Here is a 26882-nt window from a genome sequence, read left to right on the forward strand (position 1 = left end):
AAAGTCACTGCTGGAAAGGGTTCAAATATGTAAAGATGTTGGAAAACTGAAGAATCTGCAGGACCTTAAAGATTTTTCTGAAGAACGCTGCTCAGTTTAACTGTTCAGAACAAACAAGGGACTCATGCACAACCCTCACAAAACAGAAAGACAGTCGAGGATCATCAGGTAACAGAGCACAGTATTAAGAACCAAGGGTTCCCAAACTTTTGAGTGGGGTTATTTTAATAATTTCAGCAATTTTTTTGTCCTGTGGACTAAATGTTAATATCTTTTATGTACAATATCTTACTCAGGACAGTACTAAATAAAAAATTACATGCATTTAGTATGATCTCTCTTATTTTTTGAAAATTACTCATATTTTCACAGATTCTGCAAGGGGTGCCCAAACTTTCGATCCACACTATATATATATATATATATATATATATATATATATATATATATATATATAAACTAGTACTTTTATTCAGAAAGGATGCATTCAGTTGATCAGACCTGACCCTAAAGACATTTATAACATTACAAAATAGTTATATTACAAATAATGGCTGTTCTTTTGAACTTTTTATTCATAAAAGAAAAATTGTACCACAGTTTCTACAAAAATATTAGGTAACACTAATATTGATAATAATAAGAAATGTTTCTTGAGCAGCAAATCGGCATATTAGAATGATTTGTGAAGGATCATGTGACACTGAAGACTGGAGTAATGATGCTGAAAATTCAGCTTTGCATCACAGGATTAAAGTATATTCAAGTATATTATATTGTATTAATATAAAACTAACTATTAATCTCGGAAGTACTCATTGAGATATGTTTTGAGTTGCGATTTTATTTTTTTAATTAGTGTTTTTTTATGCATTAGACAGACAATTTTATTCATATTGAGATTTCTGACTTTTGATCACAGACTTCTGTATTTTTTACTTATTTATGTTTATGCATTTGACAGACTTTTTTTTTAGTCCAAAACAACATTGCATTAAAATGATACATTTATCAGTTATTAGCTTGCCATACTAGTTGTTGTTTCCTTCTTTCCTTTGGGTTCTTTCCATGCTCAAAAAATAAAGAGATCTTAGCTTGAACTGAATAGATTAAATGCTTAAAGTATTTTTCAGCTGCAGTTGTGGCCACAGTAAGTTTGTCCCTGAGGCAGCAGAGCATTTGGTTTTGAATATATTGAGACTTCCACGTTTTACTATCCTGTTTTGTTCTCCTATGTGTGTATCTGAAGTACATTGTATCTAACGTGACTAACTGGCTGTTGATTGAGATTATTTACAACATTTATGTCATTTGTGTCTGTGGTTTTGTGCAGTCTCTCTCTCTGTCTCTGGTGAGCTCAGCTGTCAGCGACTCTCTCTTGGTTTTGCTCTGCACATTGTTTAATGTGTTGCATAATTTGAGATGTTTGGCAGTAAGATTCGACAGAGGTCATTGAGTGAACTGTACTGCAGTTCCTTAACACCAGGATGTGAGTGTGATGCATGCGTATGTGTGTGTGTGAAACATGTTGTGCAGATGAGAGTGAACCGAACGCATTCATGTTTCTCTTGGTCCTTTAATTATAGCTCAGTAGGGCAAACACGTTCCTGCATGCTTGCAGGGTTCTGCATGTTTTGTCTGTATGCATGCATGTACGTGCCAGTTGTAAGAGTCAGGAATTTGGGTACTGTAGGTTATGAGATGAGACTTTCTTTCATGAAACAGACTGTTTGTTGTTAGTATAGCGCTTTGTAGATGCATTTTTTTTTTCTATAATAAGAAATGTAATTCTATATAAGTTGATACTAATTAATAAAAACGTAACACATAACTTGTATTTAATTATTTCCCTGATGGCATTTAAAAAAGATTAAAACTATTTTTTATCACTTTCATGGCCCTCAGAATATTTTCCTGTATGTGTATCTGAACTGTGTAGATTTCTTTTATATTTATAAAAACAATTAAGCAAGAGACAAAAAAAGAATGAAGATATGTGTACATGGACAAGATGTTTACTTGATCTACAGGCAGAACGATCTGCATGCATTTGAATTAGGGTGTAACAACTACAGTTAACTCATGATACCATCAGAGATGCTATAGACATGTAGCATGAGCAGTTTCTGATTTACTGCAAATTATAATTTTATAATGTCAAAATTTGAAGCAAAAATAGAATGGTCTGACTTCAGCTTTGTGAAATTATGCTACATAAAACATCTGCACAAAATAAAAACAGCAGATGGGCTGGATGAAAATGCAGTTTCACTCTCTGACAGCAAGGTGGCGCATATGGAACAGCAGCAAGACAGCATTTACTTCGTTACCGCTGTAAAACAAAGCAGCACTGCTTCAAGATGAAAATAAAATGCCGTCTAAACTTTTCTGAAGACAGTAGTTTTCCTCAGAGATACATTCTTATAAACCCCCAATTCAATATTTCCAATATTGTGCGCATCGCTAACAGTGAGCTGCTCTGCCTGTGACAGTAGGCCTATTTTTTTTTCTGCTGATGTCTCTGTGCTCCATTTTCAGCATCTCTCTCTCTGTTAACATCCCATTTATGTCATCACTCGTTTCCGCTTCTTTTGCACCATGTTTTGATTTAGAGATTCAATACTCTTTCAGAACATGTGTAATAGTGCCTCCTACCATATAAAAGTGAAAACACAGAAAGCCAGAAAATTGTTAATGAAGGGCAAAGAGTTAATTTACTAATATTGTTAAACCTCAATAAATTAATGGATGTTTAAGAATTATATTCATTTTGATAGAGTATTATAATTGGCTTGGAAAATTTTAAAATGTCAATGATATTGGTATTGGTACTAATGTTTTGGTATAGTGACAACCCTAATATATTATTTAAATTGCATGGTATTTCTGTATCATTGTTGTTTGGTCATACATCCTTTAATTTATTCAGAATTTGAAGAAAATAGGCTGTATTGCATGTTTGTTTGTCTCTGTTAGCATTGTTAATGTTTTGTTGCTTTATTGTTTCCCAGTCAGTCACACGATGAGGCCCCTTAGAAAGATGAGCAAGAAGGCTGGAATCCCAGCTCTAGACAGGCCTTTACTTGAGCCAAACATTACATAAACCATCTGCAACCTCCATCCACTTCTTCCGCCTCTCACTCTTCTTCCTTTAATAAACATATTACTTTATATCTGTGGCCCTCATCACGCAATAGCCATAAAGTATCACACAATTTTCTTTCCAAACATTTCATTTGCACTCCAGAACTGTTAGTTTGATCGTGTGCATGCATGTGTTTTTGTTCACTGTAACAAGTCGGGTGTTCTTGCAAATTACATAATGGCTCATGGGGTATTCTCATCAACACACTGAGAACACAATGTATGAAAAACACACAAACCACACAAGTCATGATCGTGTTTATATGTAATGATCAAAAACACACTTTTTCTAATAATATGCTATCATTCAAATGTTTTGGAAGTGTGTAAGACTTGTTTTTGAATACATTCTCTTATGCTCAGCAAGACTACATTGACCTAATCGGTCCCACTTTATATTAAGTGTCCCAAATACCTCTGTATTTACATAGTAATTAGATGTGTACGTAGTATGTAACCACAGTGAAGGAAACTAGTTAATGCTAGCTAGTTAATTAGCCTGTTATCTGCCTCGATAGCAAGCCAAATAGTATTTATTTCAACACTGGAACAAGCAGCATGTGTGTGTATCTGTCTTGATCTGGGGTGAAAGAGGGAGAAATGAAGATGATACAGATATATAGTTTATGTTCGACGCAGAATTATTTATTTAGCGATCGGTGCTAAAACGTCATCTGTACGGAACATTGTTGTGTACGGAAGATGGTTAGTCTAAGTTACCCGAAAAATTTCCCCCAAAAAAGTTCTAGGGATTCACCTCCTTCGGCTGTCACACCAACCGGAGGAGGGGAGGAGTTGTGTGACTCGTTACGCTCTTCGCTGCACAAAACTGAGGGAGTCCTGCACTTTCCGTCTTTGACAACAGATAAAAACAAATAGGGCATCCCGCAGGAATGGTTTAACAAAAAATGTTATTGGTTTTGAAACTGTGACCTTTCCAAACCGTGGTATACCTTTAAAACGGTTATCGTCACATGCCTAGTCTCAAGTATTTGTGGGGTTTTATTTAATTCCACTGCGTCTCATATGTTTTTAAATGAAAAACGTACTGTGTGATTGGCTTTTCGTGCTCTGTATTAAACTATGAATGCATACATGATGCTGTTTTGTTTATGGTTTTTTAAGCAACTTAATTATAATTGGTTTATAAACATTATTTTAAATATTATTCACTTAACAGTCATGTATTACTTAACGTGCATTAGTTGTATTTTAATCTATATTTTGATGCACCCTCTTGTGGCATCGGGAATAGAAGCAAAAGCTTTTCTTCACCCTAACTGAAATTTTGCATTTGACAATATATAAGTAAAAAAATCTAATTTAGCTTTTCAGCCATTTTGACAGCCCTAGTATTAAGTGGTGTATAACTACATGATGCTGTTTTGTTGATAATTGTAAATGCAATTTAGGAAATCATATTTGATTTAGAAATGTTAGTTTAGAAGTTATGGATTTTTTTTAATAGACAGTCGTTATTTCATTGTTTGTGTTGACTGTTAAAGCTAGAATTAGTTGTTGTTTGACTCAATAAATGTTGTAATTTAAAAATAAAGTGGTTAAATTTAAGAGGTTGTAAAAAATTCAATAATTATCAATATCGAATGATATGAAACATTATATCGTGATAAATTTTTTTGCCATATCTCCCAGCCCTAGTTGTAAGTAATGGCTGCTGATGGTTTGTGTGTAATTGTCTCTGGGGTAATGGCTGGGGTGTGATGCACTCATGAAATCAGACTCATTCCTGTGGTCTGAGGTTTGGGAAACTAGAGAGACCCTCCACAGTAATCGCGCTGCACTCAGCACACTCTCAAACATATAGTAGTAGTATGTGTTATATATGTGTATATATATATATATATATATATATATATATATATATATATATATATATATATATATATATATATATATATATATATGTATATATGTATATGTTTTATGTATGTATTAATACCAGTTACTACTTCGGCTAAATAAAAATGATAAACTATTGTTTAACAATATTGTTTAACAAAAGTATTTAAGAAAAAATATATCAATAAATAATACAAAATAATATTATTGTTATTATTAGTCTAATAATAATAATTAGAAGAACAGCAACAACAGAAATAATTGTTGTAATAGTTTAATACTAATTATTATTATCATTATCAATACTATTATTATGAATTGTACTACTACTAAATAAAAATTCTTCATTAAAAAAAGTCTTCCTAAAAATAAAACAAATAAAAACACTAAACTTTTATTCATATGAACCACTTATCATTCTAAGTTTAGGAAGATGGATGCTGTATTTTGCGTTTCCAAATGTGTTATAGGCCACCCAATTTAATAATAGCTCTAAATCAAATTTAGCAATTTCAGGTTTATTTTGATTAACCATGCAGCCCTACTTCTGGTCTTAAGTGTCTAGGATATTCTTCTCTGTAGATATGTCTCAAGATGATCCTTCAACACACATCCAGATGCTTAGAAAAGTAATAGAAAAGACCCTCTGCTAAACAAACCAAGGACTCATTCATCTCCAGGACAAGTTATGTTAATTTAATACAGCTAATAAAAGGGTTAGAGGTTTGTGCCTAATTATGAACAATAATAGTGATGTTTGGAGCAGGAGATGTGGAAAATTAGTTTTAAAGTTTTGGATGGAAACCTCAGAATAAAATGGCTATTTTATAGCTTGATTGTGTGAGAGAGACAGTCTGGTGGTTTAAAAAAAAAAGATATTCTCAATGATATTGTGTGTTTTAAGAAAGATCCCCTTTTATTTGTCACTAATGAGAATCCCACCCTGAATGAGGCAGAATTCTCCGTGATTCCCGGCCACATCTGCTCTGGCATTGTTTGCATAGTTAGCATAGCAGTGATACTAATGTGATCTGTGAGTTCCCACAGGACTGAGAAAGCCCAGAGGATTTTTGCAGCTGCGCCGCGCTTGAAAGCATCAGGGTGCCGATTTGTCTTGCATTTACACTCGGCTCTCTGACAGAGTTTAAGGATGTTTTCTTCAACAGCTGACATTAAGAGCAAATTATGGAGCAGCAAAAACATAAGCATACTTAAAATGCACAGAAAAAAAAACTCTGTAAAAAAAAATATAGACTACCATTCGAATGTTTGGGGTTGGTCAGATTTGTGTATGTTTTTGAAAAATGTTTCTGTCTTATTCTCACCAAGTAGGGCAGGTCTGAATACCATTTTTTTGAGCTTCGAAGCTTCGATAGTAATCAACACAGAATGTAGCTTCGGAGGGAGGGGCTTAACATATACTTCTCAGAGCAATACTTTTAATATAGACAAATAATTATTAGTCCGGTGTATTTTTTTAAGTTTACAGTGCGTGTTTAATTTTTTACTGACAGTGTAAAAATAGTACTTGATTGGGTGTTTTCTGGGGATGTAACAATTAACTACGAGCCGGTTGAAAATTGATTTAAATATGTGACGATTTAAATCAGATCAGATGCTAAACAATCGCGATTCAATACAGGGTAGTTTTGTCTTTAGAAAAGTTTAGATGGTATATTTTCTTTTCATCCTGACTCTGTATAATGCATATTAAAGTTCATAAGTTCAGGGCTACTTTGTTTACAGCGGTAACCAAGGAAATGCTTTAAGCGCCACCTGCTGGCGTCTCATTCAGCTCTTCCGCTGTTTGTGTTTCATGTTGATATTTTTTATTTCTAGTTTCACAAATCTGAAGTCAAATCATTCTGTTTTTGCTTCAAATTTCTAAATCTAATTTAGATTAAAAACTGCCCATGTTGTATGTATGCACATTCTTTGTTTGGATCATGATTAAAATACAGTGGTTGCCTCTCATTTTAAATGGAAAGAGCACAGACAAATCCTTATTTTGTTTATGTGAAGATATTTATTTTATTTGTGCTACTTATTTATATGATTTAGGGCTTGTTTTTTTTTTTTTTTTTTTTTAAAGCATTGTGAATCGAATCGTGAGTTGAGTGAATTGTTACATCCCTTCCCTAGTGATTTCACATTAATGTGGAAATTATTTCAACATTTTCTTTATTTAACTTCTTTAAAATGTGTCTAGTCTTTGTCTACAGTAGGTACTGTATGGCTCTGATATTGTTCTGTTTTGATTCCATTTCTGATTGTTAAATGTTTATTTTGGCTGGAAATGAGTAGATGCTACTGTACTGATATGTTTCTTTTGTTCCTCAGAGATGTAGTCTGTAGTCTGGTCTGTCGGCAGACTCTGAGGTCTCACTATGCTGCTTTATCTGCTGCTGGCCATCTCACTAATAAACGTCAATGGCCAGATAGACCCAGGTAATGTTACATGCAGACAGACACAAACATATGCTTTCATGGAGACAGTGGCAAAAACATTCACTTTCTCACCATGTCCTCCCTCGACCTCCTTAGCTCACTGTCGTTATCCTCTTGGTATGGAGGATGGGAGGATCAAAAACGATGACATCACTGCCTCCAGCCAGTGGTATGAAACCACAGGCCCTCAGTATGCAAGGTAACATCAGTGTTATTTTAGTATCATGTGATATTCTGTTATAGTTTTTGTTGATATCTTGAATATGATTTTATGTTTTCTGCTCCAGATTTAATTTTGTGTTTTTGTATTTTTTTATGTCTATATGTTTATAAGTAACTTTGTTTTAATTTTAGTTGTTTTAGTACTTCAAGTTAAAAATAAAAAAGAAATGTTGCCTTTGACAACTAGCTTAAATAAAATAATTTGCAATGGTTTACAGCACAAGAAATCAAGTAAAAAAAAAAAAAGCTAAATTAAAAACATATAATTCAAAAGTTTAGTATCAGGTTTTTTATTATTTTTAAAAGTCTCGCCATGGATGCATTTCTTTAATCAAAAGTAAAAATGCAATATTATAAAATATTTTAGCTCATTCTCTGTTTTGGTATGCTATTGTAGTTTTTGTTAATATTTTGAATTAAAATGTTATTATATATTCGGCTCACACTTTAATTTGAGTTAAAGTTTTAGTAGTTTTGTTTTAGGTGTTTTAGTACTTTAAATTAAACTAAACAAAAATGAGAAGCATTAATGAGAAACAAAGAAAAACAAAACTTCTATAAACTATAAAAAAAAAATCACAAGTAATTTTAAATAACTGTAAGAGTTATTAACTGTTAGAATCAGAAGGCTGAATCCTGACTGACAAAGGAGGAGTTGGGGATGGAGGAGGGTAATTAGCTGATGAGCAATGCTAAAACAGCTGATAATACTGAGGACCTTATATATGAAGGCTTAGACAGGTGTCGTGTTCCCATAGGTAGATGGGGATCAGCTGAGAGTTAGCTGATGCGAGCTTGACTAACGTTACCTGCCAGAACTAACGCTACGCTAGATTTTTGTTGTGTTTTTGTGATTTTTTTTATTTCATGTCTTAGTTTTTATGAAGTAAGTTTTTATGAAGTTTTTATGATAGTTTTTATGAATTTAGTAATTTTAGTTTATATTTAGTTTTAGTAATTTCAGTACTTAAAGTAAAACTAAATAAAAATGAGAAATGTTCAAGTAAAATAAAAATCTAATTGTATTTTATTTTATTTCAGCTAATGTTAAAGGCGACCCCGATCTCCTTCCTTCTCACCCACACAAACTGAAACATATCACACTGCTAAAGAAACATTTGTTATTAATCCTAATATCATCAATCTTTAAAAACAATTGTGGCTTATATACCTCTGGATTTTTCACAGATTCTTGAATATAAAGTTTAAAAGAACAGCATTTATTTGAAATAGACATCTTTGTTAACATTATACAGTAAATGTTTCTACTATCACTTTTGATTAAATTAATATGCCCTTGCTAAATATAAGTATTAATTTCTATAGCATTATGACACATTTAAAAACAAACAATCATTAATTTGAGCTCATTAGCTAATATTTGTTCACATACCAGACTGTGTTTCAGAGCGGAGACTGCTTTATTTAAGTGATGGATTTTCATTGAAGGCAAAGTGAGTGAGTGAGGTTTCAGGTCTATAACACTTGACCCAATCTGATTAGTATATCAAACATATTTATAGTCTGAATATATATGATAACACTTTCTAGCTCTCTCCGTTTCTCATCCTCCCACCCATGCGATGCACATCTCTTGCTAACTATTATGATTTCCCAGCCCATTTCTCACAAGCCCACATGCTCCACCTGGAATATAAGCCAAAATAAACACAAACACAACTATAATCATATTATATTCAAAACTGTTCCCAAAGCTTCAAGTCAGCATAGTCATAACTAATAGTTTTAATACTCAGAGATTAGTATTGTACCTGAGAGAGCCTATATTACATGCAATCTGCATCTCTGCAGAATCAGAGCCATAAAGCATTAATAGCTCCTTGCTACTGCTAGCTGTTGTTTTACTACTATTTTTTTAATAAGTAAGAACCATGGGTAGCATATGACTTTAAGTGGATACGTGTAGTAGATAAAGCTATTAGTTTTTTCGCAGTGCATCAAGCTTGTTTACCTCAAAAATCTAGCTAAAATTAGATTTGTCATGGTCTGACTCCTTTAAGTAAAGCTCTAGGCCTCTTTTACAGCGTAATTTGCATCTGTCTGTTGTTGCATCAGGTTAAACCACGAGGAGGGAGACGGCGCCTGGTGTCCTGCTGGACAACTGCAACCCTCAGATGTTCAGTATCTTCAGCTTGACCTTCGTCAGCTCATCTTCCTCACCGTGGTTGCTACACAGGGTCGCTACGCACACAACTCCGGCAACGAGTTTGCACGCAAATACCGTCTGGAGTACAGTCGCGATGGACACCGCTGGATCTCCTGGAGAAACCGCTTTGGCAGTGAGGTAGGAAAAACCAGAGTGTATTTAATAATGTTCCATTTTTAAATAAATGACCTGAATAAACTAAAGTTTTGATGCTAAACTTAAATGATCAACATTCATAAGTTATACCAGTAAGCAATCATGTTATATACAGCTGTCCAAAGATTTGGGGTGATATTTTTTTATTATTTTTAAAAGAAGTCACTTATGCTAATTTATTTGAGCAAAAATATAGTAAAAAAAAAAAAAGTAATATTGCTGAAATATTATTACAATTTAAATGAAAAATTCAGCATCATTACTCCAGTCTACAGTGTCACATGATCCTTCAGAAATCATTCAAATGCTGATTTGCTGCTCATTTGTCTTATTATAGCAATGTTGAAAAAGATTGTGCAGCTTATTATTTTTTTTTTAAACATGATAAATTTTTTCAGGATTCTATTCATGAATAGAATGTTCAGCATTTATTTGAAATATAAACCTTTTGTAACATTTTGATCAATTTTATACATCCTTGCAGAATATAAGTGTTACTTTCTGACTCAAATGTTTAAATGGTAGTATGTATTAGTGCGTTAACCAGTAATCATAGCAATCCTATTTTAGTTATTGAATAGTGCAGTGTGTTGTGTTATCAAACTAAACCAGTCCTGGATGTTAATTAGTCAATACCTATTGACATCACCTATAAGCTTTGGTTTATGTCAGGGACTATATCTTCTAGTGGAAGGATTCCAGAAAATGAATTGGTTTCATAACATTCTAATAAAAGTGTTTAAATTGAAATTAAATTAAATTCATGCATTTAGCAGACGCTTTTATCCAAAGCGACTTACAGTGCATTCAGGCTATAAATTTTTACCTATCATGTGTTCCCGGGGAATCGAACCCCAAACCAGTGCTCTACCAATTGAGCTACAGGAACACTGCACACTCTTATTACTGTTATGCTCATAACACAGCACAGTCTCGTGCCTTATTGTTTAACTAATGTCTTCTGCAGATTTTAATGGCCAATATAAACACCTACGACTCTGTGGTGAGAGACCTCCATCCTCCCATCATCACTCGGTTCTTACGTTTGATTCCCGTTACTGATGCCGTACACACTGTGTGCATGAGAGTAGAGCTGTTCGGATGCGCCTGGCAGGGTAAGTCATGAGAATTACATAATTCATGTCATGCAGTTTTATATATAAAAAAGTCCTGGTTCTAAGACAAACCACAGTTTTCGGTGTAGTTTTGGGGCTGTCAGAGCAGAAACAAAAGCTGCTCTCTGTGCTCTCTCTTCATAAGTAATTTGCACAATACTTATTTCACAATATTAGATCGAAAGATCAGAAAATCCCACATATACTGGCCCATAGACCCTCCCCTCAAAGAAATCTGGACTGAAGTGGTTGAAAGTAGGGATGCTCTGATCAGGTTTTTCAGCCGATACTGCGTACCGATATCTCATCACGGTGATCTGCCGATACTGATGCCGATTCTGGTGCTTCAAGCTTTATATAGACTAGGGATGCATGATAAATATCAGCACGGTATTAATGTGCATCGCATCAGTAAAGCCGGTTCTTTAATAAGCTGTAAATTTCTACATGTGCGTGCTTTCACGTGGAGCAGCATTTACTACACAGTAGGGGTTGAATGACTTCTCATTTTTAAAGTTGATTTTTATGTGATGAGAGTCGAGTCGAAGTCGACTAGTCACTGATGATGTCATTAATGAACCTGCTGTCTGAGAAACCACGGTTTGTCCCGCGTTAAAGCACCTCCTGCTGCCTGAGAATGAATTAGCATTTTCAGTAAGTCCGTCTGATTTATGCAGAAAACATATTTTGCTTTTCATATATCCAAGTGCGCTGTGGATAATTTGCGGGTTGGGTAATAAAATGCATTCTTAATATTTGCTGGTGTGTCACGGGTGGATAAAATAAATCATAAATGATGCAAAATTAACTAAATTTTTTTTATCATGAGACAGATGACTGTGTCTGTGTGTGTGGCTATATCCAGACTCTAAACTTTTATCTAAAAATTTTCATTATTATTTAATGTTTGCAACACAGAAATGTGGTCTACTGTTTGTGAAGCTGTTATAAACGTAAAGCCTTCATGATGATTGCTGCTCTCTCTGGATCTCTGGATGTGATAGTAATTTCATTTTTTTTTTTTCATCATCATTTAGGAATAATATAGTATGTGTTTGTATTGAGTGTGCAATCATTTTATTATTAATCATATAAATATATGAGCCTACAGCCTATGTATGTCATATTTTTTCCAGACCTCAGAAGTAACCCCCCCACCCACCGTCTACTTATGATCCAAATGACCAAAACACATCTTAATATCAGGTGTTAACAGGACCTCAGTTTCACACTTGCATATGAGCTACAGACTGAAACAGATTGTCTTGGCATCTCACACCCGAGCAGCTGTGGCTTGTGTAGATTTGCCCCCTAGTGTCTGATTTGCTGCTTAGTTTAATTTGACCTCAATTACTCTAGTGCCTTAAACGTGAGCCAAGAGAATGTTGTAATTACATTCTAGAGCTAACGCAATATTAACGTTTGGGACCTCTCTGTTTTCTCTTTCTCCTGCTGTGCAGATGGCCTGACGGCATACAGGTGTCCTGAGGGCCAGACCATGATGGCTCCTGGCTATCCCATTACACCTCTCAACGACTCCACGTACGATGGGGTCCTAGAGCGCAGGTGAAGGTCTCATCTAATGTAGAATATTCCAAAGAATATGTGTAGCTACAATTCTGTCCTTTGCTGATTATACTTTTGCACACTTATCCATCTGTATTTATTATCACTGTTCTCACGTTGCTGCTGTTCATAATGTGTATATAATAGTACATTTGCATTCCTATTTATATTCTGTATATATGCTGCTCAATATTGTATATAGATACTCCACTGTACAATCTGTATATCATAGCTTCACTTACTCTGCACTTATGTATATAAAACACTATATTCTTGCACTTCTGGTTAGATGCTAACTCCATTTCATTAGCTCTGTACTTGTACTCTGCACAATGACAATACAGTTGAATCTAATCTATTCTAATTATAATAACTACTGATATCATATTATGGTTGATGGTTTTGCATACAGACAAAAAAAATAAAGTGTATTAAATATATGTTGTAAACTGTGAAGCTCAATGAAATATATTTTTTAAATCGGAAATATATTTAGTTTCAAACTTTCTATACCAAAATGAAGAATTTGATCGAAGTAAGAAATGCATTCACATAAGTTCAAAAGTGCTAAAACTAATTTGCTCCTGTGAATATGATGGCAAATACATAATTGATAAATAAAACATTTAAATTAGCTGATATTGAAATTCTGTTTTATTTTGTCTAATTAAATAAATAAAAATTAAGCTTGAAAAAAAATATTTTAAATTAGTGTAAAGTACATTTAAGCATCACAACATTAGAATTATTTAGAATGAAAAAATAATAACATAACATTCATTTTGAGATATAATAAAAATTTCATTTAACGTTATTTAACTTTTAGTGTTTTTAAAGATTGATTGTATGTTTATTTTGGTGGGAAATGTAATCTAAATATAATAATAATAGAAATAAGTACTCTACCATCGTAATGTTTTATGTAAGTACATTTTATTTTAAGAAAGTAATACATTTATTTAGCGAGGATGTTTTCAAATTGAACAAAAATTAAAGTAAAGACTTTTATAGTGATTCAAAAGATTTCTATTTCATCCAAAAAAATTATTCATCCTGGAAAAAAAAAAAAACATATTACCACTTCCACAAAAATATTAAGCATTGTAACTGTTAATGATAATAATAAATGTTCCTTGAGCAGCAAATCAGCATATTAGAGTGATTTCTGAAGATCATGTGACACTGAAGACTGGAGTAATGATGCTGAAAATTCAGCTTTACATCACAGGAAGAAATTACATTTTAAATATATATTAAATAGAAAACAGTAATTTTACATTGTAATAATATTTCACAAAATGTACTGTATTTTTGACCAAATAAATGCAGCTTTGGTGAACATAAGAGACTTCTTTCAAAAACATTTTAAATCTTATTGAGCCAAAGAAATTTCTAATATCAGTCAATGCCAATACAATAATGATAATATTTTGGTTAAATACCTCTTTATACATTTGCTGGTTGTCTTTCCTTCACATTAATTTGTCATCCACTTTTTCCTGACTTGTTGATATGAGCCAGGTTTGGAATTGTGGACTTTTCAGGGTCATTCTATGGCAAAACAATCAAGATTGTATATAAGTTCTAGAATGAATGATAATCACTCTTCGCCCAAAACTAAGTGCTTCCTGTCTCTCTCTGCTCTCACAGGAAGTTGTCTGCAGGTCTGGGTCAGCTGACAGATGGTGTGATTGGTCAGGATGACTTTGTACAGAGAAGACAGGACCGGTTGTGGCCAGGATATGACTATGTGGGCTGGAGGAACAACAGCTTGGGTCCTGGATATGTAGAGATGGAGTTCCAGTTTGACAGTCAACGAAACTTCACTTCTATGAAGGTGAGAGTGAAGCACAAGCTGTGTATGAGGCAGGTATGGAAGTAAATAGGGCCAGCATTTGAAAGCAGAATGTAAAGCTTTTATTTTTGATAAAGAGCAGAAATATAGTGAAATATTTTTACCATTCAAAATAACTGTTTTCTATTTGAATATATTTTAAAATGCCATTTATTTCTGGGATGCAAAGCTGAATTTCAGCATCATTACTTCAGTCTTTAGTGTCACTGTCACATGATTCTAATAATCATTTTAAGAAATAATTTTAATATGCTGATTTGCTGCTCAAAAAATATTTGAAACAGTGATACAAATTTTCTGGATTTTTTCAAAATAGCAGCATTTATGTGAAGTATAAATCTTTTGTTACATTATAAATATCTTTACTGTCACTTTTGACCAATTTAATTCATTTAATGCTAAAAACAAAATTATGTAATTTTTTTTCTTTTTTTATTACACTGACCCCAAACTTTTGAACAAAATAATATTTAAATATTGTGGTGATTCACTTGAAACTGTGTATTTTGATGTTTATTTATTTCTGGTCCTCACTGTAAGTCAACTCAAGTCACCTTTATTCATATTGCAGCTTTACAGTATCAAAACAGGAAAATATGGTGTCAGTGCTAAAGGACAATAGTAAACACTCAGTTTTCAGTTAAAAGCAGTTCATCACTGAATTCAGTGATGTCATCATCCAGTTCAGTTCTAATAGTATCTGTGCAATCAAGTCGACAAAATCACTGGAAATTAAGTCACCACAACTAACCAAGCCAGAGACGACAGCGTCAGCGAAGAACCAAAACTCAATCGGTGACAGAATGGAGGAAAAAACCTTGGGAGAAACCAGGCTTGTTCTCCTCTGGCCAGACGGTTGATCAATCCTGCAGCAAGTTAGATTGTGCTGAGGACTCATCTGGTTCCATGGTCTTGTCTCAATGACAAGTCTAGGAGATAAGGTCTTCACTGGGGATCTGATTCTGAAGCTCAGGAAACTCAGGGCTGTAGATGTCGTCTCTAGGTGCTAATTCACCGTCGGGGCTGGATACGGACTGGATCTGCTGTCTATGGTGACCTTGGAATAAGAGAGAAACAGACTGAGATTAGTGTAGATGCCATTCTTCTTATGATGTAAAAAGTACATAGTGTGTTATTGGAAGTGTCCCAAGTTCCGGTTTACCTAATTAATGCAGCCTAACAATCCTTTAACAGATTTGAGTAATAGAAATGTGTACATTTGTTATTTGTAAGCCAGGTTAAAGAGATGGGTCTTTAATCTAGATTTAAATGGTTACTCCACCCCAAAATTAAAATTTTGTCATAAATCACTTACCTCCATATCGTTCCAAAACCTGAAAAGTTTGTTAGTCTTCGGAACACAATATATTTTGGATGAAAACCTGGAGGCTTGTGGCTGTCCCAAAGACTGATAATAGCTTGCTCAAGTTCTGAGATGTTAAAACATTCAGGGCTTTATAAGAAATTAACAGGATTTAAAAATCGATGCAATGTTTGATAGGGAACCAGTGTAGTGTTGACAGAATCGGGCTAATATGGTCATACTTCCTAGATCTAGTAAAAACTCTAGCTGCTGCATTTTTTTTGACGACGATGTGACATTCAGCCAAGTATGGTGACCCATATTCAGAATTTGTGCTCTGCATTTAACCCATCCAAAGAGCACACACATAGAGCAGTGAACACACAGTGGGCAGCCATTTATGCTGCGGCACCCGGGGAGCAGTTTGGGGTTCGATGCCTTGCTCAAGGGCACCTAATTCGTGGTATTGAAGGTGGAAAGAGAACTGTACATGTACTCCCCCCACCCACAATTCCTGCCGGCCCAAGACTCTCACAACCCTTCGATTGCGAGTCCGACTCTTTAACCATTATGCCACAACTTTCCCCTTTTGTACAAACTGGAGCATGTTTTTTAAGTGTTGAGAACATCTACCCAATAAAGCATTTCTATAATCTAATCTTGAGGTCACGAACACATGAATTAGCGTTTCTGCACATGACATTGAGAGCATAGGTCACATTTTAGATATAATGGTGATGAGATAGAAAAATGCAGTTTTACAAATGCTAGAAACATGTCTTTCGAAGGAAAGATTGGGATGAAATAGCACACCTAGGTTCCTAACTAATGATGAAGAATTGAGCAGCCATCAAATGTTATACATTGTTCTAAAATATTACATGCCCAGATTTTAGGTCTGATAATTAACACCTCTGTTGTTGTTTTTTTTATTTAGCAGCAATAAATGACTTGTCATCCAGTCTTTATATCTACTATGCATTCTGTTAGTTTTTCCAATTGGTGTGTTTTGCCAATTTGAGTGTCATCAGCATAAAATTAAAGCTAACTCAATGTTTCCTGATGATATCTCCCAAGGGTAACATGGAAAGCATGAAATGTAATGGGCGTAGTACTTAGCCTTGAGGTACTCCATACCGCACTGATCGATATGATACCTCCTCATTCATTGCTATGAATTGATGGCTGTCAGATAAGTATGATTTGAACCATGCTAATGCACTTCCACTAATGCCAACAAAGTTTATTTAAAAGAATGTTGAGGACGATCATTTTGAACGTAGCACTAAGATCCAGTAGCACTAATACAGTGATACAACCACGATCAGATGATAAGAGCAGGTCATTTGTTACTCTAATGAGAGCAGTGTCAGTACTATGATATGGTCTAAATCCTGACTGGATATCCTCACAGATACCATTTTTCTCTTACATAAGTACCTTTTGGTATATTCATTTTTCAAACTCAGGAACAATGTAATTATTTTATGAACTTGTACTGAACCCAAACCATTGATTTACCATGTGTACAGTATGTGTTCTGGTTTACATGTTTGTAATTTGAACTTCATGTGCTTTGAAGTGTTTTACGGCTGACAGTTTTAATATAGCACTAATTATACACCATATTTCACACATGATTACATATTGCAGCAGGATGGCTTGCCATAATAACGATGCTTATTGTGTCTGTATATAATCATGCCCGTGTCTGTGGAGTGGGTGGTTTAGGTGCTTAATCTTGAAGTAATTATTTTATACATTAGAAAATAACATGTTTATTGAAGTCGGGCCACTTTCTTTTAGTTGCTTTTTATCTACTTATTTTTATTTATTTATTTAAATCGGCATGAAATCATAGCTAATATTATTTACTTACAATTTACTTTTACGCATTGTTTAAAAGTTTGGGGTCAGTAAAAATGTTCTGTATGTTTTTGAAAGTATGCTACATTAATATGTCAGTTTTTAGACGTTTTTTCAGGACATTTCGATGAACAGAAACATTATCTTTTGTATTATTATAAATGTCTTTATTGTCACTTCCTTGAACTACTGTATAATTCCCGCTTTTCACAATTCAATCCAGTCATTTCCCAATGAATACAGTTCCTCCTGTTGTTTTTTTTTTTTATTTATTATTGGACAACTTGTTTCATATATCACTCATATATCACAAATACATCACTTTATTAAAAAAATAGTAAAAAATGTTGTTCATGTTGACTTTATTAGTACATATTATAGTACAATAAGGTTTACAATAAGATTTATACTGAACACAGAAAGGCTTCAAAAAGCCTTTAAATGTTAATGATATTTTTTTATCTTCTTTTGAACAGGTTCATAGTAATAACATGTTCTCTCGGGGTGTGAAGATCTTCGCGTCCGTGTCCTGTGTGTTTAAATTGTACCTCATTTCTGAGTGGGAAGCAGAACCGGTTGAGTTTCACACCGTTTTAGACGACCGGAACCCAAGCGCTCGGTATGTGACCGTCCCGTTAAAGCACAGATCGGCTACGGCGCTGCGCTGCCGCTTCTACTTTGCAGACACTTGGATGATGTTCAGCGAGATCTCATTTCAGTCTGGTATGAAATTAGAACAACTCATCTCTCCCTCGCACTGGTATTCTCAGTATTACCTCATTAAAATACAGCCAGAACCGTGAAATGCTTTTCATATCATTATTCCCAATTTATTTGGGTTTGGGAAGAAATAAAAAAAAATTTTAAATTGAAAGAAGTATCTTATGCTCACTAAAGGATGTATTTGATCAAAATGACAGTTAACAGTAATATTGTCAAATATTATTACAATTCAAAAGAACTGTTTTCAATTTGAATACATTTTCAAATTTAATTTATTCCTGTGATGCATAGCTGAATTTTCATCATCAAGCATCATTACCCCAGTCTTTAGTGTCACATGATTCTTCAGAAATCATTCTAATATGCTGATTTGCTGCTCAGAAACTACATTTATTTAATATATATATATATATATATTTGTAGATGAGACAAAAAGTGTTTTCTTTTGATTCATTTAATGCATCCTTGCTGAATAGAAGTATTAATTTCTTTGTGTGTTTGGAAATGCATACAATATTGTAATAATATGAATCATAAATGCATTTTTAAGTGGGTATAATTTATGGTTTAGTAACTTCCTGTGCTTAAATTATTTTCCATTGCAGCAACTAATGTGCTTCCTACCCAGAGGCCCCAAGTCTTGACCCCTCCTTCATATGAGCTTAATAGCAAAGTACCACAAACTACAGAAAAAACAGGTAAAACGTCGCTGTGCTGATAAATCACTGCATTTTTCTAATCAAAATGTAATCATTTGATACTTAATGCATATTATTTCAAATAAAATTAAATGTTTGTCTAACCAAAATCTTATAGAGAACACTTTTCCTGATCCATACAAATGAAGGAAATGTGTCACATTATGGAAGTAAAATGTGTTGTGAACATCATTTCCTGTTGGCTTTAAATGAGTATACTTGACTACTGTACTATTCTACACACTTTGATTGAACTTTAAAGAGCCAGTCAGATGAAAATTCTAAGCTTCCTATCACTGTTTTATAAGTCCTGTACATTAGGTTTAAATCCATCCAAGTTTAAAAAACATTGTCATTTTGTCAAAATATCATTTTAAAATTACCTCAATTCTCAGAGATCCCCAAACGGTTCGCGCGAAGCTGTTCAAAAGATTAAGTTTCCTTAAACCCCACCTTTCGGTAGCATACTGTGTTCTGATTGGTCAACTGACATAGTCAGGTTTGATTGGTTGTTCCGCACACAACTTCATGGTAAACAATGCGTTAGCATCTTTTTGGGGTGAATTATGTCTTATTCCTCTCATCGCGAAGCAAACAGTAAAACAAAAAACTTGAACAGTCTTGCTGCTTTTTCTTCTGTGTGGGTGTATTCAAGCCGCGCGCTTCAGTTTGAATCTGAATAGCGCGTTCAGCGCAGGGGCGTGGTCACATTGGATATAACGACGGGAGACATGAAAAACAGACATCGCGTTTTCATATGGATTACTTTATCACAGAATATCTGTTAGCAGCACTTGTTACAATTCATTTTAATGACGTGTTTGTAAATGAAGATCAGCACAGAGAAAGGCTGCAGACAGCACACATACTGATAAGATGCTCGGGAGAAAACAAACACATAACTTCATAATCATACTTCGTGTTGTGATTCGGAGATGCTTGTTGGTCTAAATAAAGTTGGTAATGAACCCTCTTTTATGGCCAAATGCTTTGAAAATCCCGCTGTACTCACCGAGATTAGAAAAGCAGTCATCAGTGAAATGTTGTGAACACAACAAAGGGGATTTGTTGTACTGCTCTGGTATTGTGGTGAAAATGAATTTTAGCCATGTGTGTGGGGGTGGGGGTGGGGCAGGTCAGAGTTCGGTTTCTCCCAACACGGTAGGCGGAGATTATTATGCAAAGTGTTCCTAGTGTCGTACATAGAGATGGGCAAAAGATTTGAACTCTATAACGACTCGTTTCAGCGATTCAGAGTCGACTCCTTACTTTAGAGGCCAATAACTTTATAAATCGTGTACTTTTTGGTTTAATTACTTTGCACATTGTTTACACAGATGTACAGCTACATCATACACTGTAATACAGGTAATTTTTGATTTCCCATCTGTGTGGATCTTTAATAACCCGTCTGTGTTTGACAGAGGACCAGACGACAGTAAAACCATCAAAAACCGACTCTCCTGAAGAGAGCAGTACATCGATTCTGATTGGCTGTCTGGTGACTATTATTCTTCTACTAGTGGTGATCATCTTTCTGATTCTGTGGTGCCAATATGTGTACAAAGTCCTGGAGAAGGTGTGTATGTTGTGTACTGTAATGTTTGTATTAATGAAACAAATTATAATGCTTCTCAACAATGCATGAAATATTTGAATAGTATAAAGTGCCTTTTTCTACTGAAAGTAGGGGATCGTTGTATTTAAAGAAGTGACTTCACAGGCATGTGACATCTTTGAGGATTTGTCTCTCTAAATTTATCCCCAAGAAAGCACCGCTTCTAAAAAAATATATATATTTAAGAAATAATAAAAATATTCTGGAATATCCACTTTATTTTACAGTGCAGAAGTAAGCTATTTTCAGTGATTGTATGAGTTTTCCATTTCATTAGCCACTTTAGGTAAATTACTATAAGTATAAATATATGCAATAAACAGATAACTTTGAAGTTTGCACTACAAATGGGTGTTTATGATTATGAAAAGGCATTAATATGATAAGAAATACCAGTTTGCAATATAACACAAGCTAACAAATCCTTTATGTATAAGGCCTTTATGTATAATGCATTAGAAAGATATTCATAAGGTATGTCATAATGCACTAAATCTTTTCATAAATAGTTGTAACCAAAGTTAAAATGCATTATAATATTTGAATGTTTGTCTTTCATGTGTTATAATGCATTATACTTTATAAAGGTGTGACAATGAATGGATAAGTATTATAATTTATTATAACTGTGGTTACAATTATTCATGAGATCATACAGTGCATTATTAGGTGCATTACAAGGCATAAATAATGCAGTAAAAATATTGAATGTTTTTATTTAATTCAAGTAAAAATTTAATGTCCTACCAAACATGCCGAGACTTATATTCTTAAGCAACTTAATAATGCAATTATTAAGCATGCAAAACATGCACAAACTGTACAGTTTTTGCTCTTAATAAAATTTGTTTGTGTTCAATATTTAGAGTAAATGTTGTTTATAATGAATGTCTTTATATACAGTATATTGAGTTATTAAAATAAATTGTTGTGGAGAGAGGGAACTACATAACATCTATAAACTAGCATTTTGTTTCATATAGCATTATTTTACATTTACATTATTTCTAAATGTGATGATAAAACATGGTTTATACATAGATGCATTGTTTTTTGCGACTTATTTTCTGAAAATATGGTAATACAAATAGTCTCTCTCTCTGTCTCAGGCTCCGAGGCGTATTTTGAAGGAGGAGGTGACAGTACGTTTGTCTTCTAGCAGTGACACTGTAATTCTGCAGACTCCTCCGGTGCCCCCGCGCATCTCCCTCGACCCGCCCTACGAGAGGATCTTCCTGCTGGACCCCCAGTATCAGGATCCCGCTGCACTCAGGAACAAACTTCCCGAGCTGTCGCAAAGCGCAGAGGCTTCTGGTAGCATCCATTATACACAAACACAAACTAGCTTTGTGTCAAACCCTGCTGAGCTGAATGAACTACTGATACCATGAATCCTGATGAATTAAAAATGCCACAATATAAACCTATTGCCTTAAAGGATAGTGCACACAAAAATGATAATTGTCCAAGTTGGTCCTGACCTGTATGAGTAGTTTTCTTCTGTTGAATTTAAAAGAAGGTCATTTGAAGTATGTTGGTAACAAAACCAAAAACTGGTGTCCATTGACTTCCATAGTACAGAATGAAAATACCAGCAACTGCAACATTCTTCAAAATATCTGGATAATAATAATTTAAAAAAAAAGGATACGGTTTTGAAACAACATGAGAGTAAATAAATGATCACAGAATTTACATTTTTGGGTGAACTGTCCCTTTAAGTCATAGCATATAAGTATAAAACCAGCATTTTTATTTTTATTTTTTATAATCAAATAAAAACAAACATATATAGTAATATTATTTCAAAGGTAAAAAAAAACACTTTTCTTATGTTCACCAAAGCTGCATTTATTTAATTGAAAATTCAATAAATATAGAAATATTGTACAATTTTATAGTAAATTTTAAAATTTTTCTGACATTAATATTTTTGTGGAAATTAAATGTTTTATTTTTTGATGAACGGGAAGTTTAAACGAACAGTATTTATTTATTTGTAACATTATACATGTATTTGTCACTTTTTATCAATTTAATGTTTCCTTGCAGAATAAAAATATTAATTTCTCTAAATTAAAATCTTTCTGACTCCAAACTGAACTTTAGTGTAAGTACATGAACCTGAAACTGACTCGTTTCCATCAGTCTGGGATTGACTATGATTCTAAGATACATTTCTAAGCTGCCTTAGAATGTGTCTAGAAATAAAATATATTATAATGAAAGTCTTCATGTCAAATATGAATCCTAACAATGTTGCCTAAATAGCGTACTATGTTCTGGACCAGAGCTACTGAAGAAATGCTTTCAGTGCATTACTGAATATCTGAACACGCTGTCCCTTCTGAAACTAACCTCTTGTACTATCTTTTAAGAAATATTCTCTTTGAGTTCTATTTTTCATCCTATTGAACTTGATTTCATTGACATTTGTTTCCTCAAAACAAGTTTGCATGCTGCCTGCCAGTGCACTTTTTCCTTTCTTCCTCCTCTAGCCTTGCGTTCTTTATCCTTTGCTTGCAGTCTATGAACTCCGTCTGACCTTGTTTCCAGACTGAAGGACTTTGCAAGGGTAGGACTTGATGCAAGAGTTTCCTTTGGTCCTTTTTTGGCATCCTGCAGTTTCTTGCACCCAGACACCCCTCAGGGTTTTGGTTGAAATAAAATGAAGTTGGCCTGTTCCTCTATTGTCATCTTCTGCTTTTTCTCTCTCTCTTTCATCCTCTTTCTCTCACTCTTCTTCCAACATTTCCAATTTTTCAATAGCATGTACAGCACTTTAAAGGGATAATCCACCCTTAAATGAAAATTTGTTCAAAATTTATTTACTCACCCTCATATTGATATTTTTAATATTTTTTGTAGAACTAAAAAGAAGATATTTTGAAGAATGTTGGAACCAAATGGTTTCGGGTTCCCATTGACTTACATAGTATTGACAAAAAATACTTTGGAAGTCAATGTTGTTAACCAAACAGTTTTTGAGTCCGTTTGACTTCCGTGATATTTTTGTCGAACACAAAATAAGATATCTTGAAGAATGTAACAAAACAATTTTGGGTCCATTGACTTCTATGAAAATACTATGGAAGACTATGGGACTCAAAACCGTTTGATTACCAGCATTCTGCAGAATTTCTTTTTGAGTTCCAAAAAAATTCATACAGGTTTGGAAAAATATAAGGGTGAATAAATTATTTATTTTTGGATGAACTGTATAGAAAATAAAAAGGGTGGCAAATAAAGATATGCATGAAATGAAGTGGGAAATAAATGGAATGCAATGGGAAACAATTTAAATATAAAATAATATAAATTAGAATTGACTAAGCTGACTGACATGTTGACCGGTTTCTCTGCGCAGCCTGCAGCGGAGGATACGCTGAACCTGATGTGACCCTGTGCACCCCACACCAGTGTTTTCAGAGCAGCGTCCCACACTACGCTGAAACAGACATCATAAGTCTGCAGGGCGTCACCGGCAGCAACATGTACGCCGTTCCGGCCCTCACCGTTGATTCCCTGACACGGAAGGACATCTCTGTGGCCGAGTTCCCTCGAGAGAGACTGCTGTTCAGAGAGAAACTGGGAGAAGGCCAGTTTGGTGAGGTGAGTCCCAATGAAGCACAGCAAGAGCTTTTCTTTCCACTTCCTTTATTCCTTCAGCTCCTTTGTCTTTTATTCAGAGTTAGTTGGTTAAACAAACAGTGCTGCAGTGCCTGATATTTGTTGCATGACATGGTAATACCATAGTACGTTGTGGTATTTTTGCATGCAAGTGTATTTCCGTTCCCACGCTGTTTAAGTATGTTTGTTGGCACATGTTCATAGTGGTGTTGTTGCTGTTACCAGGTACATTTATGTGAGGCCGAGGGTTTGGCTGAGTTTCTGGGAGAGGGTGCACCGTTACCGGAGCAGGACGGCAGGACGGTGCTCGTAGCAGTTAAACAACTCCGAGCGGATGCCACCAGCAATGCCAGGTTTGGGGGGGTTACACACAAAACAAAATTGATTGGAAAGTTGCATCATAGAGTGAGGCTTCTGGGAAGCTCTTGCTTAAATCTTTGTAAATGGTTATGTTGTTTTATTCGGTCGGCACACGGATAAAGACAAATAGTAGGTAAATGGCAAGTTTGTTTTATATAACAAAAATTAATAAATATGTGTTATGTTTAATTTTGTTTTATATATATATATATATATATTATATATTATAAATCAATTATGAATAAATTATTTAAAATGTCAAAGTATTCATTGATTTTTAAAGTGATTTATTTATATAATATATATATATATATATATATATAATTTTATTTTCTTTTTTATTTATTTTTTTATGTGAAGAAGATTGAATCCTAATAGACTCCTAATTCTTCATAAAATGTATCAGATTGTTTTAGAATGCACAGTTATCATTGTAATTTCTCTATGAGAGTTCTAATCGGTTTACAGCTGGATTTTATTTCTCATTTATTATCGTCAGTCAGTATTTATTGATGGATGCTAAACTTTAACCTTTCTCCTGATCCCATGATAACCTTTCAGACTTTTGTGTGTGTGTAGAAATGACTTCCTGAAGGAGATAAAGATCATGTCGCGTCTGAATAACCCAAACATCATCCAGCTGCTGTGCGTGTGCGTGAGCTCCGACCCACTCTGCATGGTGACGGAGTACATGGAGAACGGAGACCTCAACATGTTCCTGTCCCAGAGAGAGATAGAGAGCACACTCACGCATGCCAACAACATTCCATCTGTCAGGTGTGTTCATCATTATGAAGAAGCCATTCATCTCCAGACGCCTCAATATTGCTATTCTACAAGTCAGAGTCAAGCTTAACGTTCTTAACCTCCGAATTCTTCAGCTTAACCTTCCAGTTTCTAGTCAGCTCTCAATTTATGATGGAAATGTTTCAGATCACTGGGTAAAAATCAAGCCAACTTTTGAAGTGAGACCTCTGAGTCTTCAAGTCATAATAATAAAAACCTCAGAAAATCATTTCAGTCTGTCCTTTTTTCAAAACCTGAATTAAAAACCTGCATTTTTGAAGAAGAACCTGCAATCAGATTTGTAACTCTCAACTGCTGAACACACACAAAACATAATAATAATAATAATAAAAAAAAAAAAATTAAAAAAAAAAAAAAAAAAAAAAAAAAAAAAATATATATATATATATATATATATATATATATATATATACACACATATATATATATATATATACATATATATATATATATATATATATATATATATATATATATATATATTACTCACCCTCAAGTTGTTTCAAACCTTTATGATTTTCTTTCTTCCTTTCACACTGGTGTTATTTTAGTATTATTTATACTATTAGATTTATTTACTATTATTTTAGTTTTAGTAGTTTTGTCATGTGCTTTTGACATTATTCTTTTTTTATATTTCTATTTAACTTTAATTTATTTTTATTTCAGTTTTAGTACTTAATGATTTTTTTTCACTTTATACTTATTTATTTCCTTTTTTAAGGTTTTCATGTAATATTTATTATTAATGTTTTATTCATATATTTATATATATATGTGTGTGTGTGTTTCTCTTTCTCTCTATAAGTGTGTGTGTGTGTGTTTGTGTGACTATTAAGCAAGTCTTCTGAAGCCAAAATACAGTTGTAAATTAGATTTCCATCTCCGTTATAGCTTTCATGTCTCTTTTGTGCTTTCACACATTCAGAATTTGATACAGGTTTGAACCCAGGTCATATTTTGTGTGCATTTGCTGTTTTATTCTCATAAACTCTTTTATTTCGGTCTCTGCAGCATTGCTGACATGTTGCACATGTCGGTGCAGATCTCTTCTGGGATGAAGTACTTGGCTTCTCTGAATTTTGTGCATCGTGATCTGGCCACCCGGAACTGCCTCCTGGACCGCCACCTCACCATAAAGATCTCTGATTTCGGCATGAGCAGAAACTTGTACAGTAGTGATTACTATCGTATACAGGGGCGCGCTGTGCTGCCTATACGCTGGATGGCCTGGGAGAGCATCTTACTGGTGAGGGAAAGAGACGCTGTAAATGCTGTTCTTTTGGACTTTCTATTCATTCAAGATTCTTTTGTAAGAAATGTATCTTGGTTTCCACAGAATTA

The 26882-nt window shown here is 34.0% G+C and overlaps 1 protein-coding gene across 1 annotated transcript in view; it reads left to right on the forward strand.

Annotated features, from left to right (window-relative positions):
- The window catches only part of LOC128014266 (discoidin domain-containing receptor 2-like), a 33424-nt gene that overhangs the window by 3556 nt on the left and 2986 nt on the right, over positions 1-26882 (forward strand). The window contains exons 2-15 of the mRNA XM_052597703.1: positions 7345-7452; positions 7549-7651; positions 9751-9979; positions 10965-11112; positions 12573-12678; positions 14329-14515; positions 18179-18425; positions 19031-19123; positions 20548-20702; positions 21851-22055; positions 24109-24353; positions 24597-24724; positions 25311-25508; positions 26553-26787. Coding sequence (XP_052453663.1) covers positions 7392-7452; positions 7549-7651; positions 9751-9979; positions 10965-11112; positions 12573-12678; positions 14329-14515; positions 18179-18425; positions 19031-19123; positions 20548-20702; positions 21851-22055; positions 24109-24353; positions 24597-24724; positions 25311-25508; positions 26553-26787 — 2340 coding nt within the window. The 5' untranslated portion in view covers positions 7345-7391. The remainder of the gene's footprint in view (positions 1-7344; positions 7453-7548; positions 7652-9750; positions 9980-10964; positions 11113-12572; positions 12679-14328; positions 14516-18178; positions 18426-19030; positions 19124-20547; positions 20703-21850; positions 22056-24108; positions 24354-24596; positions 24725-25310; positions 25509-26552; positions 26788-26882) is intronic.

The sequence above is a fragment of the Carassius gibelio genome, chromosome A5 (assembly GCF_023724105.1).
Source record: "Carassius gibelio isolate Cgi1373 ecotype wild population from Czech Republic chromosome A5, carGib1.2-hapl.c, whole genome shotgun sequence".
Lineage (NCBI taxonomy): Eukaryota > Metazoa > Chordata > Actinopteri > Cypriniformes > Cyprinidae > Carassius > Carassius gibelio.